Raw genomic sequence first — 17,400 nt, 5'->3', positions numbered from 1 at the left:
TGACATCATGCCAGCATGCTGCTTCTCTCCAATATGGGAAGGAGATAAAACATCATCTGGTGTCAGAAGCCAATGCTGGACATTTTGACCAAGGGAAGGAATCAGTTATTCGCTAGAGGCATTAAGAGAGGATTTTCATTCCGGCTGTTCAACATCTTGTACCCTGTATTCTCTCATTATATCAGATGCCAGGCACAAATGTTTCCACTGTTTACTCATTAATTCATCTGCATACAAAATCTGTCCTTCAGAAGGGTCTTTTGAAAGACGCGTTATTAATTTTAATCACGGCATTAATATTATTATTTTGATTTTGTTTCTCTTTGCATGTCACTCACTGTTCACTTACTGAGTAAATATTTATTGAACATCAATTACCTGTGCATTCTTGATTCAAAGTCTGTGAATACAGATACTGGACACTTGTGATTATATGCAAGGGTTAATTCTACCTACCTAGTGTTCATGATAAAAATGAACATATTTGAGTCATGAAAAAGGGGAAAAAATAATAAAGTCACCAGATTCTAAACATAGATTTCCCTCTACATTTCTACAACTTTAACTAACATTATTTGTTTGTGATCACTGGGTCCGAAGTTACTAGCTTGTTATATTTTGCAAATGTAATTATCAATTTATTTTCATTTTATATACAATGCCTGCAGTTTGCTTTTTTCTAAGAAAAGCTCTCAACCAAAAATATACTGGCTGTATTTAGTTAGTTATGTCGAAGGAAATTATATAGAGGTCTGTGCATGGCTGTATGCATACACCTGTGTAAATGTGCATGTGTGTGCATGCATGCTTGTTTTCAGTAGGACTTAAATAGGAATTAAAGGAGGGCAGTCTGAGGCTTGATGAGTGCTGTGAGCAATGTTTCTGAATCCTTTGTCCTTCTCTCTTGAAGTGGAAGACTTAGAATTTAATCTTGAAGACAGAAGATAGCCACTGGAAAATGTCCTAGCGAATGGAATGAGGTGGTAGGGAGGGATGCCAATGACTTCATTTTGACTATACTGCCTACGTTTTACATTCAAGATAGAGCTATAGAGAGAGATTGTGCTTTGCACAATAATTAGGACCTGAAATGAGAAATAAAGATTTTAACGACTGAGCTATGCATCTTTTACTAGGTCCTGATGTCTTTAGCTGCAGATGGTTTGTTAAAATACAAGTGCCCTCCCACAGAAGACAACTACATATAGAGAAGTGGAAAAAAGATTCTACTTACGAGGGACAAGTTCATGTAAAGTAATCGCTAGTGTCCGCTTGTCAGTAATCTTGAAGTGGTAGATGTTACTGATAGATATTCCAAAGGCAATTTTACTTAGATATTGGCTTTGGTAGGTACTTAAAACTCTTGTCTATGGTAGCCTGTAGTCTGGAGGAGACATATAGAAAGGCTATGGCATGGGGAGCTGTGCTGGCTAGTTTTATGTCAACTTGACACAAGGGGAAGTAATCTGCGAAGAAGGAACCTTAAGAAAATGTCTCCATAAGATCAGGCTATATTCTAGTCTATAAGGCATTTTATTAATTATTAATTGAGGGGAGGGACAAGCTCATTGTGAGTGGTGTCATCTTTGGGCTGGTGTTCCTGGGTGCTATAAGAAGACAGGTTGAGCAAGTCATGGAAAGCAAGCCAGAAGGTAAGCCACATCCCTCTACAGCCATTGCATCAACTCTTGCCCCCAGATTCCTGCCTTGTTTGAGTTCCTGTCATGATTTCCTTCAGTGATGGACTCCAATGTGACAATTTAAGACATATAAGCCCTTTTCTCCCAAGTTGCTTTGGGGTTGGCCATGGTGTTTTATCACAGCAACAGGAGCCAAGACTGTTGAAGGAAAGAAAGTACTCAAATTAAGTCAAGTAGGATGCAAAGCACCGCTTTGCAAATCTGATAGAAATTCATAATTTATTTCTGCATTGTTGACGAAGCAAAGGGGTCCGTCCGGTGATGCAATATAAATGAAACATCTTTGTCACCTGGAAAAACCAAGTCTCACATGGGTGTATCCCATAGTAGATGAAATGTCATATTGTGCAAAACTCTTACTCCAGTGCAGTATTTCATGGATTTCCTAATCATGATCAAACAACCAACACCCTTCAAGATACAGCCCTTACACAAGCCTGCATACTGTTATGGGGACATCTGGCTGGAAGAGAAATACTGCCTGTTCGCAGGTTTATCATAAGCTAGTATGTGTGAAAGTCTTGAAGAAGACTGGTGAAACTGTGAGCCTTGTTATTATTATATGCATAATGAAGACAATAGCACCCACATCATAAGGTGGATGTCTTTATTAAAGGAATGAGCATTACGAACTGCAGGAGCAATATGTTACACAGTATCTCTTTAAGAATCTGGTGGAGAGGTGAGAAAGATGGATGAAAGAACTTACATGGGATGACTTGACGTTGCAAACTCTGTAATATGAGCTTGGGCTATGCATGAGAATGAGATAATGCTTTGGAGAACCATATATGGAGAACCATAGGTTCAGATAAGTGACACCCTATTTCTTTCCACAGAGTATCATGACCAAGTGTCCCTAACTTTTTTAGTCACTCACCAACAAAGTCCTTAACTAACGATTTTCCTCTGAAAGAGGATGAAATCAAATTTGGACCAGGGTCTGAAAGTTTCTATTCCTGTTTTAAAGTACTGTGACTAAAAGCAACTTTGGGAGGAGGAAGGGTTTATTAGGCTTAGAGGCCTACATCACAGGCCATCATAGAAGGAAGTCAGGGAAGCAGGTCAGGGCAGGAACCTGGAAGCAGGAACTGGGGCAGAGGGCATGGTGGAACACCGCTTACTAGCACAGCACTTGCTCTGCTTGCATTCTTATACCATTCAGGACCACCCACTCAGGCACCACTCTCTGTGGGATGGATCTAATCTCACTAATCTATAATCAAGAAAATGCCCCGCAGGCTTGTCCATAGTCTAGTTTGGTGAGGGTCATTTTCTCCAGTGAAATTCCCTATTCTAAAATGACTCTAGCTTATGTAGAGTTGATAAAAGCAAACAAACAAAACAACAACAACAATAAAACAAAAACTAACCAGGACAACCAGTTTAAGAATCATTAAAATATGAATAAAAGGAGGCCAATTTATTTACTTTATATTACTTTTTGTCTAAATGTCACCAGAGCTCCTATCAGTAAGAATTCTGAAAACAATGTAAAACAAGCCGAGACTCCATTGATATCCAGTCTGGAAGCAGCAGGCAGACATGAATGCAAGCTAATTGCCATGGTAGGGCTGCTAAAGATAGTTTGCTGTTTCATTTCTTTGAACATGTTCTGCAACAGTAGCAAAGTTAAAAACAAATCTGGGTGAGGACTGAGGTCACCAGGGTTCTCCTTACTAGAACAGCACTAGAGAACTGCCTTTAAATGTCTGTGATGTGAGAATTCCAAGTGATGCTCCTTAAACAGGCACAGGGCTCCCTATTTCTATAATTGCCCATCAGAAAGGTCTCTGGGTGGAAAGACAAATAAATACCTTTACCGTTCACAGCTATGCCAGCTTCTTTTTTTTTTTTTTTTTTTTTTTTTTTAGTTTTAGAAGTCATTTTTATTTTATTATGCCTGTATTTTTTTTATTAATTTATTCTTGTTACATCTCAATGGTTATCCCATCTCTTGTGTCCTCCCATTCTTCCCTCCCTCCCCTTTCCCCCTTATTCCCCTCCCCTATGACTGTTCCTGAGGGGGATTACCTCCCCCTGTATATGCTCATAGGGTATCAGGTCTCTTCTTGGTAACCTGCTGTCCTTCCTCTGAGTGCCAGCAGGTCTCCCCCTCCAGGGGACATGGTCAAATGTGAGGCACCAGAGTACGTGAGAAAGTCATATCCCACTCTCCACTCAACTGTGGAGAATGTTCTGACCATTTTTATTGTAAAACTGATTCCATAATAGTTTCAATGCATTTTTACTGTTGAGTCATCTTCTATAACGTACACACTATAGGGGAGAAAACACACCTGTGCTGTTTATTATCACGGCTGTAGCACTTTGTGATATCTTGTTGCAGATTTTGTTTTGTTGGTTTTGCTGTGTTGAATGGTAACAGGGAACACCGTTTCACTGAGATGTGTTCTCTTCCCATTTCCCTATTGAGGTGTATGCATTTTCCCATTGATTTTCAGATAGAATATCGTAATATGTCCTACATATAATATATACAATATACATAATAACTATCTCTCTGCATAAATATGCATGTAATGTAATTTTTATAAATAAATATTTCTGTAATCTTATCTTCTAACTTATTAGTTGAAAAATTATTTATGAACCTGTAATATGTATACTCAAGGATGACACTAATTATTTTCATTATTAAATGCTTTTTCATAAAGTGTTACACATGGTTAGAGAAAAACATCATTAAGTTTTGTGATAATAACTTATATTAAGAGAGGTAATATGATATATTATTCCTTTTGAATAACCTGTGATTACTCACCTGGACAATGCAGAAATTAAACTTATTTTCTAGTGCCTGTTTCAGCTAAAATATTGTTCATCATTATAGCTGCTAGAGAAGGAGGACGTTTCCCATTTTTCTGAACGCTAAGTAGTTTAAAAACATAAATTATACATATATTGTCTAAATGTATACTGGGGTTACATATGGCCTGGGTAACTAATGATAACTTCCATTTTGACATAAAAGTTATGATGACCAACATTTTTCCATCTTGGTATTTAAATACTCAGATCTTTTTGGAGATAAAATTTAAGCTTTCAGTATCATACATTTTACTTAGGATCATTTTATGGAGTCTGGTTAATTGCTGACTTATTTTACAAAGGTAGAGTAATATTTTCAGATAATTACAATGTTAGATTATTCATCTGTGTGTGTGTGTGTGTGTGTGTGTGTGCGCGTGTATGTTCATGTGTGTATGTACAAATGACGGCACATCCCACAGAAGCCAGAACATTATGTTAGATTCCCCAGTGATAGAGTTACGTACAGGTGGGTATGAGCTGCTGCCCACTGAATGTGATAAGACCTGACCTTAGTACCTCTGCCAGAGCAGTAGAAGTTCTCAGAGTCTGAAGTCTCTCTAGTCCTCAGTTCTAGAGTATTGTTTTCACAGAAAAACCACACAAAGATCATATGACCATAACAGAGATAAGTGAGTGTTTCACTGGAGAATCTGTTTCCTAATGGATAAAATGGAAGAGGTTTGAGTCTAGCTTTAGAAATAAAGCCTCCTTCGTTAATTAACTGGTACAATGGCTTTACATTTAGTCTGCTAGTCAGTCAATAAGTGGTTGAATCAATTCATTGATTGTATTGACTTTCTCCAGCTGGAAGACTTTGTGTTCTGAGTATAGAAGACAGGCTCCCTGACTTCTGGGTCGATGTCATGTAGCATTGAATGGAGCTAAGACAAGAAGCAGAGATTATGTTGAGAAGAGTTTGTTCGAGTGGCTTACAGATCAAGGTTAGAGTTTAATTCAATTTCAAGTCACAAATGGCTATAGATGCAAGAAGGACTCGGACTCATGGCAAATGGTGTTTCTGGGAGAAGCCATGGAAGATGGGTACTTGAAGGGTAATTGTGTACAAAAGGTCTACAAAGTCCATTGATGTGGCAGTCTTAGCCACATGTAAATATTGAAACTTAATTAGGGTAAGCAAAAATTAAAATTATTACTTTGCTTGAAATGATTCTTTTTCTCACACTTGGTTAGTAGCAGTCCAGGATTACCACATCTTATGGCACAGACAGAAGACATTTCCTTTATCATATATGTTTGCTTGAACAGGCCTGGCCTGGACAAGAATATAGGAATAAAACTCAGGTGTAGAAAATTGGGTAGAATATGGAATCAAGAGGAAATGACTTCAGTTTACCTGAACTTCACTGATGTGAGATGACTGGGGTCAACTGTGAAAATAACGTGTGATTAGATCAAGGAGACACCTTAGACTTCATTTTATGTTGCTAAAAATAAATAAAGTTAAATAAAAAGTAGCATGTGATAAGAAATATATATTAACAATGATGGTATAACAGTGATCAAGGTTGTTTAAAGCCAGTTGGTGCTAGTTCAAGGGGATGCTCTTCTGTCTTTGACTAAGATCAATGCAGTGGTGATGCTTCAGGGAAATCAAGGCCTTTGGTACCTGTCACTCATTCAACACATATTTATTGACTATGTACTTGAAAATAAATATAGTAATAAACAATATAGATAACAATTCCTCCTTGTGCAGGCTACATTTCAGGGAGATAAGCAGGCTAGATGTTAAGCCTATTCACAATACACATATATTTTTAATGCAGCAAGTAGATACGTTGGCTGTAATTTATAGGTGAGTGTATTTATCTTGGGCACTAAACCTATAAAATAGCTAAAATTAAGTAATATAACATGATATATATTTATATTATTCTTATATTTGTATATTTGATAATGTCCTGGGTATTTTAAATCTAATTTTGTATTTGACATGCATTTAATATTCTTAGTATACAGGAAAAATAGATTAGTATTTTTAATCTTCTTTTAACAGTCCTGAAAAAAGATGTTTTTCATTTTTGCGTAATTTGTCAAAGGTAACCTGGTTGTTAAAGAGAAGAGGCAGTGCTTGAGCCAATGTCCATGAGCCCAGAGGTCACCTTTTAAGGAAGCAGGAAACACACACACATTTGTTTGATTCCATAAGCATTCTTAAACTAAAAACAGAAATAATAATATTTAGAACAAAATATGTGTAAAATAGAAGTATAGCACTCAAAGGCAGTGTTGTTTAGGATTATACAATGCTACCCGTGGACTCACATAGCCTCTTGAATAAACACTTTCTCCCCTGTTCTGATTACACTAATGCAATCCAGAAGATTTGATGTCTTCTACGACTTAATCATAAGATTAGAGATCACACATGAGTGAAAACTGAGGAAGAATGTAGTTTTGCCTGCGTTGATGGAGATTGGAGCTTTTAATTACATATGTAATGCCTCACAGCAAGCCTAGGCCCCCTGCAGCTCCCCACTGCCATGTTTAGAATTGGGCCCCTTCAGCTCACACTCAAAGGAAATTCTTGGGCCTGGGAGCATAGCTCAGTGCCAGAGTATTAGGCTACTCTGTGCAGAACCTGAGGTCCCATCCCTGGGAAAAACAGTACATCTGTAGAAGCTCTTAGATGAAGAAGTTGATTATCAGTTTTCTTTTTTTCCTAAATGAACACCATGTCTCAGAATTCTCAAGCCTTCCTTCTGATTCTTGACATATCTTCTAAATAGGAGCTGAAATGTGATCCATGAAAAGGTACTAGAATTTCCAGATCATGGACCAGCTCTATCACCTGTCACTAGTTGATGTGTTTTTCAAATGTGAGGTCTCAAACTGGTATCTGGGTATTCTTCTTAATCCTAATGATGTCACTCTCAAGTTAATTGACATCTTGACAGTCACAGTGGCCCATTCAATATCTATTCTCTTATTTTTATCTTGTTTGCATTACTCCACAGCCTTCTACTATCATCTCTAAATCCCATGTCTCTGCTATGCTGCAATGCCACCTCCTTATTAGTCCTGGAAAATGAATTATTTTTATAAATCTCTTCATGAAAAGCTTTTATTAATGTCCATTGATCTTTGAGCTGTCTAAGCGTCTAACATGAATCACAAGGATTTCATCATGTGACCTTTACTCTCTCTTCCTCAGTCAGTCTCATTTCTTATAACCCAATCCATTTTCTCCTCATGTACCATACTATTTCATGCTGCATACTACTCAAAATAGTAGTAAGAACCACAACTTCTACAATGTATAGTTTTAGTTTTATTCTTACATATTAATTCAGCACTATAAACCCCAAGTGCCAGGGAACTAAGAGCCAAAACGAAGTCTTGACAATATAAAGGTTAACACAGCTAGTTAACATAAAGGTTTGATATGGTAGCTGTCAGACGGACGAACCACGGCCGGGCTGTTAAAACATCTTAGCTATGAATCTAAGACTTAAGATGGAGGTTCCTGCATTCACAGCTCTTGTTGCCTAAGCGTTTATAGGTGTTTCTCACCTACTCAGTTTTGGTGAGCACTCTTAATTCTTGATCCTCCTCATCAGAGTTCCTGGCATCATCATAGTCAAGAAGTTCTGTTGGCCACACCCCTTTACCTCCTTAGTACCTTCTGAGGAAGGCATCATCTCTCCAATATCAACTGTCTTAAGGCCATAAGAAACTGATGGGCACTAGAGAGAAGAGGCATTAGTGAGAACAGACAGAGAAATAAATGTCTCTTCATCTTTAGAGTTTATTGGCTTTCCTCTCCATGGGGGTGGAGACTAGAGAGAGAGAGAGAGAGAGAGAGAGAGAGAGAGAGAGAGAGAGAGAGAGAGAGAGAAAGAGAGAGAGACTAGGATATGGTATTTCAACTTGAATCTAGTGGGAGGTTGTTAAACTGAGCCAATATGTAGGATGCAATGTGCTCCTACCTCTGTATGTAAAAGGATTTGTGGATTTTTAAAAATGAGATGGTTCAGCAACATCCCAAAATATCACTTTTAAAACTTTGATTAGGATGCCTTAGAAAACACAATCCTTGCATAATACTCAATATGACAGCATTTTGAGTTGCACTTCCAAGGGTGAAATTTTCTGGAGCGTGCTGTCTCTTCTTTTTCCCCGAAGAGAGTAAAGTAGATACCCACCATCCCCTTCTTGTGTTAGTATCTTCACACATGACATTTACGGAATGCAAACTGCATCTACTTTCCACTCTTTATTTTTAAGACTAAGTGGAGAGAAATAATTTTCTCAAAGGTTTCTACTCCTCACCAAATAAAAAAAATGCCTCCTCTGGCATGCAAGTTTACAAAGGACCAGTGATCTCTGTCTCCTGTGATTATTAATGATCCAATGTTTACCTTATAACCCATCAGTTTAAGAAGATGTGGTTACAGTGGCTGGATAATTTCATTTTCCTACCGTTGAGTCCCTTGGGTCCCTTTTGATTTGGGGATTATATATTTGGAGAGTAATAACAAAGAAGAGCAGAATCTCTCTGCATCATAGAGGGAGAAAAGAAATTGACAAATAAGATTGAGGGAAACAGAAATGACAAGGATGAAGAGGGGAGGAGGAGGGCAGAAGGAGCAATCATAAAAGGCAACCCCCAATCAAAGACACATTACTCCTTTTAGGAACTGTCCTAGTTTAGTTTCTATTGCTGTGAGAAACATCACGGCCCATGGAGAAAAGAGTCTATTTGGCTTACACATCTCCATCACAGCTGATCCCTGATGGCTGTTAGTGCAGAAGCATAAGTGATAGCAGAAGCAGGAAATGGAGAACAAAGCTGCTCACCAGCTCATTTCCCGTGGCTTGCTTATTTTGCTTTTCTACTCCACTGCCAGGGGTAGAACCTGCTATAACTTATAGTGGGGTGGGCCTTCCTTTCCCATATCAAAAATTAGTCAAGAAGACACCTTACAGACATACCCACATGCCAATCTGATGGAGGCTACATCTCAATTGAATTTGCTTCTTCCCCGATGACTTGAGTTTGGGTTAGGTTGGCAGAAACTAACCACCGCAAAGACTTCCCTAATCTTCTGCACGACTGAGCTTATGAGATGTAGAATTTGTGTGTGTGTGTGTGTGTGTGGAAATTAAGGAACGTCCTATGTTCATCAAGGGTTGATGGCAATTAAAATATATCCATCAGGCAGAATGTAAATGCAAAAATACAGATTTCTGGAAGATATACAAAAGATCTTTGGGGCTAAGCTTTCCAGGTTTCCCAAGACATTGGTGTTGGTGTTGGTTGTCATCTGAGCAAATTACACTGAGATATTTAATGTGTATATGTCCTGCAGTTGTCATCTGGATAGCACCCATTGCTTTTCTATGTTCAGGTTTGGTCTTGGTCTAAGCCCTCTTAAAGGGGAGGAAATGATTTCATAGCAACACTTTAGCCTCATCTGGAGACCACCCTGTGAATGCACAGCTAGTAGGAACAGCAGCTGTAAATGCAGTTATCTATTTACAATGCTGTAACAAATACCATAAATGGCTTTGCTAATAAGCATTAAGCTCTAGCTCACAATTGTGAGGGCTTTGATTTCTAGTACCAAGTTACAGGAAGACATGATGTTTGTTGAGGGTCCATTTATAGTCCTAGTAAATGTGCCATATTGTGGGAATGACAAAAAGTAGAGAGGGAAGATGAGACCTATTTTATGAAATCAGCCATGACTTTCATGAGGTCTCTTTCAACAGAATCTAATTAAAGCCATCATATTATTAGTAAAGAGGAAGATAGACTGGGTAGACTCCAGTGCACAGACATCTTCCCATTCTAGTTCTCAGTCTCATAAGTCTCTAAAATGCATGAGGCCATGCACTTAAAAATTTTTGTTTTATTATAATTTATTTGCATTAAATCCTGATTGTAATCCCCTCACTCTTCCTGTTCCCATCCTCCTTCCCTCTCTGCCCTATTCTCATGCCCTAGACATCTGACAGGTAGGGTCCTTCTCCCCCACCATCTGACCACAACCTCTCAGGTCTCATCTGGACAGCCTGCATCCCCTCCTCTGTGTTCTCCAGGGCCTCTCTGCCAAGGGTCAGTGGTCAAACTGTGTCAGAGGCAGTCCCCCATCATCCTCTTACTCTGGTGATGAGGTGCATGTTTGTTACTATGACTTTCCAAAAATGCTTATGAGAGTATTTAGCAAAAAGAAAAGTAAAAGTCTTATGAGTTAGATGGGTGATTATATATAGATAGAAAATAACACATTATGCCTAGGCCTTTCCCACAGAGAGAGGCTATGTGAGGTGATGGAAAGAACCCGAGAGCTAGATGGTGAGTCATCTCACCATCCACTCTGCACAGATACACATAGTCATGTGGGACAAAAATTCCTGCTCACATCCCCTCCTCTTGCCCAGTCTTCTCACCTTGTTCACTCTCTGTGTCTCTACTTTGCTGTTTTGGCTGTATGTTTTTACTAGGTTCATTTTTGTCATGCACATAACCAGTCCCAGCCATCAGAGCACCTGACCTCCTTCCTGATGATAATCTGGCTATGGGATTGGATAAGTCCTTTGCCTTCTTAATCTCAGATTCTTCATTTATAAGATGTAAGTTTTGGGAGCAGATGCAACCCATCATCCCCTTTAGCCTCATGATGTTATCAGTGAGGGCTTCTATCTGAAAATCTACTCATTTTAGAACTTAGAGGTGGGAGGATGAAAACATTAGAGAATGTTTGGTTCTATGTCAAACGCATAATCGCATAATGGATTTGAATTTACACACTCTGTTTCTGTGTGTGTGTGTGTGTGTGTGTGTGTGTGTGTGTGTGTATGTGTGTACCTGTGGGTATAAGTGCAAATAGAGACCAGAGAAAAACTTCAGGTGTCATTACTCTGGTGCCATTCATCTTATTTTTTTGAGCAGGGTCTCATCTCACACTGCTTTGGAACTTAAAATGTACCCTAGGTTGCCTAGCAAGTATACTCCAGGGATCTACTTGTCTCTGCCTGTCAGACAGGGCTGGGATTACAAGTACATATCACCCCACTCATCTAGTTTTATGAGCATACAAGAAATCCAACTCTGGTTCTCACAATTCCTCAGCATACACTTTGCCAACTGAAGCATCTCCTTAGGTCTAGATTTTGATATCTTTTCTGTGCAGATGTCCAGAAGGGAAATATGTGGTGCATTTATAAATGAATGGCTGATGTGACATTAAATCTATGACATACCAGTCCAGTTATGAGTGCTGAATGTTGTCCAGACAGAACTCTTTCATCTCAAAATTAAACCTGTAAAAAACATTCACCATGAATGACTTTTTGACTGACCTTACCCTCAAATTATTACTACAAAATATGGTTTCATTTTCAGCATGGTTGAGCAATTACTACATCTTTTTACACACATAGGCTGTTTTCGGTGCTATTAAACATCCATGTACACATTAGAAAGTTCACAGACCTCTTCTTCTTTGCAGAGGGGAGAACTGTCAAAGAATTTCTCTTCCCTTCCCATGAGGTTGCTCATCAAATTTATCCCCCTTTGATCTTAGACAGCAGGACTTAAGTGGCAAGCTGTGCCCTGTGACCTTTTCAACATGAGGAGATTTTTGTCACTTTATAAGAGAACTTTCTAAGATAAAAGTACAAATGGAAGGGCCATTTATTAATCGTTAAATCTATGCCCAACATAGCATCTGGCTCCTACGCATACAATGAAGGAGAGCTACTTAAAGGGATCAGTGAATGAACATGGAATGGGGCACTCTGCAAATCTCTTCCAATTTACAGCCCAGAGCCGTCCTTCAGGAGACCAACTGCAGTGCTCCTGTGCCATTAAGAAAAGAGCAATGCCCATGCATCCACAGGCAGCCAGAATGCAGGAAGACTCATGTGGATCCACAGCTCAGCTAGGAAGAGGGGAAAGAAGAACTTTAAGACACTTCGTCATGACACAGATGTGACCATTTAGACGGATTTGGCTTTATTTGCTTGGGGACATCGCGTGCTCACAAATAACATGTGAACTGTAGTGTTTGGGATTTGAGACAGTTTGGAATTGTAACTTTGCTACATAGTCACTGTAACACTGTTGGCATGTTCACTAACGTCAAGGCTCAGCTTTCTTATTAATGCTATTCTATAAAGGTCGTGTTTTCCAGAAGGATGCTTTCTTGAGATTAGAGAAAATACATAAGCTCTCCGATAGTTCTCACCAGTGTTCAGCAAGTAGCTGCTTTGTTATGAATGTGGATATTAATTAATCAGTGATGGCCTTGACCAGGCACACATTTGACCAGCTTGGTGCTATTTACATCAAGGGAAGTTCAATAGCATGGGAAAGACTTTAAATTTGATGAGAATCTGCACTGTGAAACTTTTGGCATTAAACAGTTATTACTAAGAATGAAATAATTGCCAGGGGGACTGCGTGGAGCATCACTAACTTGACTTTTGATTTTATTTGGGACAGAGGTTTTAGCAATAATTAAGTAGTTGAAGCCAATTAATAGAAATAGATCTTGTGGAACAGTATCCATGGCCCCTTTTGTTACTTCAAAGGTTTATAGCTTCCTGCTACATGGTCTCCCTGTCTTTCAGGCGACTTTTGGTTTGTGCTTGGCTGTTAGAACATGGAGCACCCAGCTTATGCACCTTCATGATTTTTTTCAGCAGCGGCTGTTGGATCATCACCTTGAAGTGCTATGCCTGCCTAGTTGACTGGGAACTTTTACTAATGGGATTTTTTTTTGTTGTTTATGTTTCAGGAATGAAAAGCTGTTTGGATTTTATAGTTTATGCAATGTAGCTAGTTATCCTTCAGTCTTTTTTCATAAGATAGCAAAACTAAAATAAGACTGAGTGGTGGTATTACCAACACCAATGTAAATTGTATGAAATTGTAGGCTCTGCTTATATTTAAAAGTGGATAAGAATCAAATCTAAATTGCTTTGCATGGTATTTCAGAATAACATATATTACTGGGGACAGAAGCAACGTGTGTGTGTGTGTGTGTGTGTGTGTGTGTGTGTGTGTGTGTGTAGAATATAATCTCTAAAATAAGGCCAGGTGGTGGTAGCGCATGCTTTTAATCCCAGCACTTGGGAGGCAGAGGCATATGGATTGCTGTGAGTTTGAGGCCAACCTGGTCCATGAAGTGAGTCCAAGACAGCCAAAACTACACAGAGAAACCCTGTCTCGAAAACAAAACAAAAAACCCAAACAAAATAAACAACAACGAAAATAAGAAGTCTATAAATTTTAGTTAAGCAAGCCACGTCCATCTTCTTTTTTACCCCCAGAAATACAATAATGAAGAGACAACCAAGCGATAGATATCTCTTTCGGAAGGTAAGAGAAGCCCTTTCCTCTTCATTTGAACTTCATGGCTCTGACTTCAACTTCACAACAGTCTGTACAGAACACACATTTGTCTACCTCTAGGCCAAATGACTGTGTTTTCGGTATTCTATGATGTACATTTCTCCAAGCAGTATGTCACAAAAGCATAATTTAGCATGACCATAAACTATGCTCTTTTTTTTTTACTGTGTTATTTAACATTGCTACTTGGATTCATACTTAGGGTATATAAAATATCCAAACCTGTTTTCCTGTCTGTAGAATGGACATCTGCTAGTGTGTAATTAATGATTTGATACTCCTACAACAGATAACCTGACCCCATTATTTTACCATCAACAATCCTTACCACCTTTCCTCTGCCAACACCCCAAATTACAACAGTCAGACTGGGTCTACTCTATAACAGCTTTATTCCCTCTCCCTGTCAGAGTTTACAATGACCACCTTGGTTCATTCCAACTATAGGACCTTCCACAGGAGATAGCATCTGCAGTCTGTGAATGACATTGCTTAAAACACCCTAGAGAAAAAGTCTTAGATGTTAAGCATTTATTATTACTGACCAGGTTGTAAGTCCCGGCAGCAATAGAGCCACTATCTTGGAGAGGTCAGTTGCATCCCCTTGTGAAAAATAAATCCTAATTGAACTTGATTCTTTTCATCTGTTATTAGAGGTGGGAAAGATCAGCCAACAAAGAAGTGGTTCATAGAGGAACTTGAACTCACTACAGAGATACCTGAACCAAGGGTCACCTGAGTACCCAGCCACTCCCTACACCTCTTTCTTAATTGCAGCTGGCCACAGGGAGAGGCTAGAGTACCTAGATGGTGGGAAAGGAGGAGAGTGAGATCCAGCTATTCATCTGCAGAGAAGCCCTCACTCCTGTTGGGAAAAGGCTTTTTGCGTGTGCTCTATTCGAGGGAGGAACACACACATACACAGATACACACACTCCACACATGTAACATCTCACTATGCTCTTACCTTTGGTGAAATTGTGCTTCTATTTGTGGTTGAGACCCAGGGGGGAAAGGTAGATAGTGCTTACAGCTCCTGATGGAAGGACTTTTAGCAACAGAACCCAAACTCCTTAGCAAAGTATTGCTGTAATCAACCCTAGCATGGGGCTTATGCGTAGAGGAGTTTAGGAAAGAGGAAATTAACCCATCACAGGGATACCTGAATACAAGGGAATACTCCTATTGCACGGAGCCTTTCCCAGTTTTCAGATTCCCACATCTCAGCTACAGATGGATCATTCTGAACGATACTTGATGCTACCGAGACTGGCTCTCTATGAACTGCTTGTCTGTTGGCTGCTCCAATTGCTTTCAAAGCACTTATCTTCACTGCCAGCAGCTACTAACTCAAATATGACATCAGGGAATGCTGGAAGGAGATACAAGGTAAGAGGAGAAACAAGGGCCTGCAGGAGAGTTGCTCTTTTGTTCCTGGAGATGTGACTGACATCTGCTTTGGTGTGAACTCTAGGTAGGCTGTACATCACAAGCTTCAGTGTCTTCTCAGAGAGGCAGCCAAGTCTAGTTCTCCACTTTCAACATGCACAGAGAGCAACAGTCTCATCAAGGCTGCTCCATATTGGCTAGCATATTGTGTGGAATTAGGAGATGGCACCGAGGGGACTGGAGAGACAGTACAATATTACAGAGCATCCTATATGGCGTGCTATAGAACACAGGTAAAAGGCAACTTCATTATGAAGGGCTCTGCTACTAAAGCCCTTAACACTTGAGGTAGAGGGGTAATACTTGGAACAACCAGAGCTATAGTAGACCACTAATCTTTAGAAGTAGCTTTCTGTTTATCCCATATGCTGTAGCAAAACTTGGCATACACAGCACAACAAGAGCAATTTGGAAAACACTGGCAACCTAAAGCAGATGGATACTTAAGAGCAGTGAAAAATAATGCATAAATAAGTCATTGTAGCATGGTGCCTTATTATAATCTAGGTCCAAGTACACTTAAAAGTGACTATTCTGTATACAAGTCACATACATGTACATGTATGCTTATATAAATGAAAATGAGACCTGTGTTCCAGAAACTAGTAAATCTAGACATTAAGAAGGTGATGAAAAAGTGTAAACTAAGCCCCCCAAAGGCAGGAAGATAAGTTATCCACATAAAAATCTTTACATTTTTGCTCTCTCCTCTGAGGCCATTAGATAGTATGGAACACAACGATTTAAAAAAGAACGAGGAACAACATTATGGCTCAGTGTGTAAGATGCCTTCCACAAAGCAGTGTGTGTGAGCTGCGTTCTATGGCCAGGACTTACACAGTGGAAGATCAGAACAAAATCCCACAAGTTGTCTTCTGATGTCCATAAGCACTTCAGAGCCACATGCGAACCCACATGCAAACATAGGCACACAAGGTAAACTTTAATGCCACCCTGTAGAAAATTAGCTTCCAGTGGGTCAAATACCTTAATTTGAAAACCTGGGGAGCCACGGCCTGAGGCATCCTACCCATCCCGCCCCCTCCCAGCGCCTCAGATGCAAGACCATTCATCAAAGAGTTTGCATCCAAGAGCTGAAGTCCTGTTACCCAAGATGATGAATACTGACATGGACGCAGTTGATGCTGAAAATCAGGTGGAACTGGAAGAAAAGACTCAACTTATTAATCAGGTGTTGGAACTCCAGCACACACTTGAAGATCTTTCTGCAAGAGTAGATGCTGTTAAGGAAGAAAATCTGAAGCTAAAACTGGAAAATCAAGTTCTTGGACAGTATATAGAGAACCTCATGTCTGCTTCTAGTGTTTTTCAAACAACTGATACAAAAAGCAAAAGAAAGTAAAGGGCTCACTGTCCTCACTGCTGTGGAGCTGCTGCTTTTTTCTCCCCCTTAAGGCTTGGATATGATGCAAAAGTTAAAGTATCTTTGTTTGCTTCCCCGAGTATTTATAAAGAGAATGTGAGATCTAGGTAATACTAACTGCTTAACAGGACTGTCCCGAGTTAACGTTAGTCTACGGAAATGTGCACATGTAGAGACTTTATAATTAGAATTATAGATATTTATGAAACTTGAAGACAAATGTTTTTCCAATCTGCATATATATATATATATATATATATATATATATATATATAGGTTTAGCACTGTCTTTTATCATATACTAGTAAAATAACTAGTAAAATATACAAGAAACTAACCGTGTTGTGAAAAAGTGACCAAAACTTGTAATGAATGCACAGCTTCTGTATCTTGTCCACCATCTTGTGCCTCCTCCATCTGCCTCTTCTTCCATGTCCCCTCCTGACAGTGACTTCAGTAGCTGTCACCTTCAAGAGTAACCTGACCGTAATTGTTGACACTTAACCAAAATAAGATACTGTCTTAGCTAAGGCTTGCCACTTGTGATATTTAGTAATAAGATAGGATTGCTGGTTTCTCTTTAATCAATTGAAAATAGATTAAAGCTGTAAAATATGAAGGGTTTTCTTTGAAATGTTAACTGTCAC

The 17,400-nt window shown here is 39.2% G+C and overlaps 1 protein-coding gene across 1 annotated transcript; it reads left to right on the top strand.

Annotated features, from left to right (window-relative positions):
- The first annotated feature begins 15,153 nt into the window (after positions 1 to 15,153).
- LOC127191964 (short coiled-coil protein-like) lies at positions 15,154 to 16,934 on the top strand. The gene is made up of 2 exons (XM_051149321.1): positions 15,154 to 15,309; positions 16,379 to 16,934. The coding sequence occupies exons 1-2, from the start codon at positions 15,154 to 15,156 to the stop codon at positions 16,730 to 16,732; spliced, it is 510 nt and encodes a 169-aa protein (XP_051005278.1). The 3' UTR covers positions 16,733 to 16,934.
- The last annotated feature ends 466 nt before the right edge of the window (positions 16,935 to 17,400 follow it).

This window comes from Acomys russatus, chromosome 7, assembly GCF_903995435.1.
Source record: "Acomys russatus chromosome 7, mAcoRus1.1, whole genome shotgun sequence".
Classification (NCBI taxonomy): domain Eukaryota; kingdom Metazoa; phylum Chordata; class Mammalia; order Rodentia; family Muridae; genus Acomys; species Acomys russatus.
Note: the sequence above shows the minus strand (reverse complement) of the source record. Positions and strands in the feature narration are given on the sequence as shown.

Bases quoted from the DNA above. Each gene is read 5' to 3' on its own strand.
- LOC127191964 (XM_051149321.1), top strand. From the start codon at position 15,154: ATGGATCATTCTGAACGATACTTGATGCTACCGAGACTGGCTCTCTAT. The intron at 15,310-16,378 runs GTAAGAGGAGAA...AAACCTGGGGAG, and splicing joins ATGCTGGAAGGAGATACAAG to CCACGGCCTGAGGCATCCTA.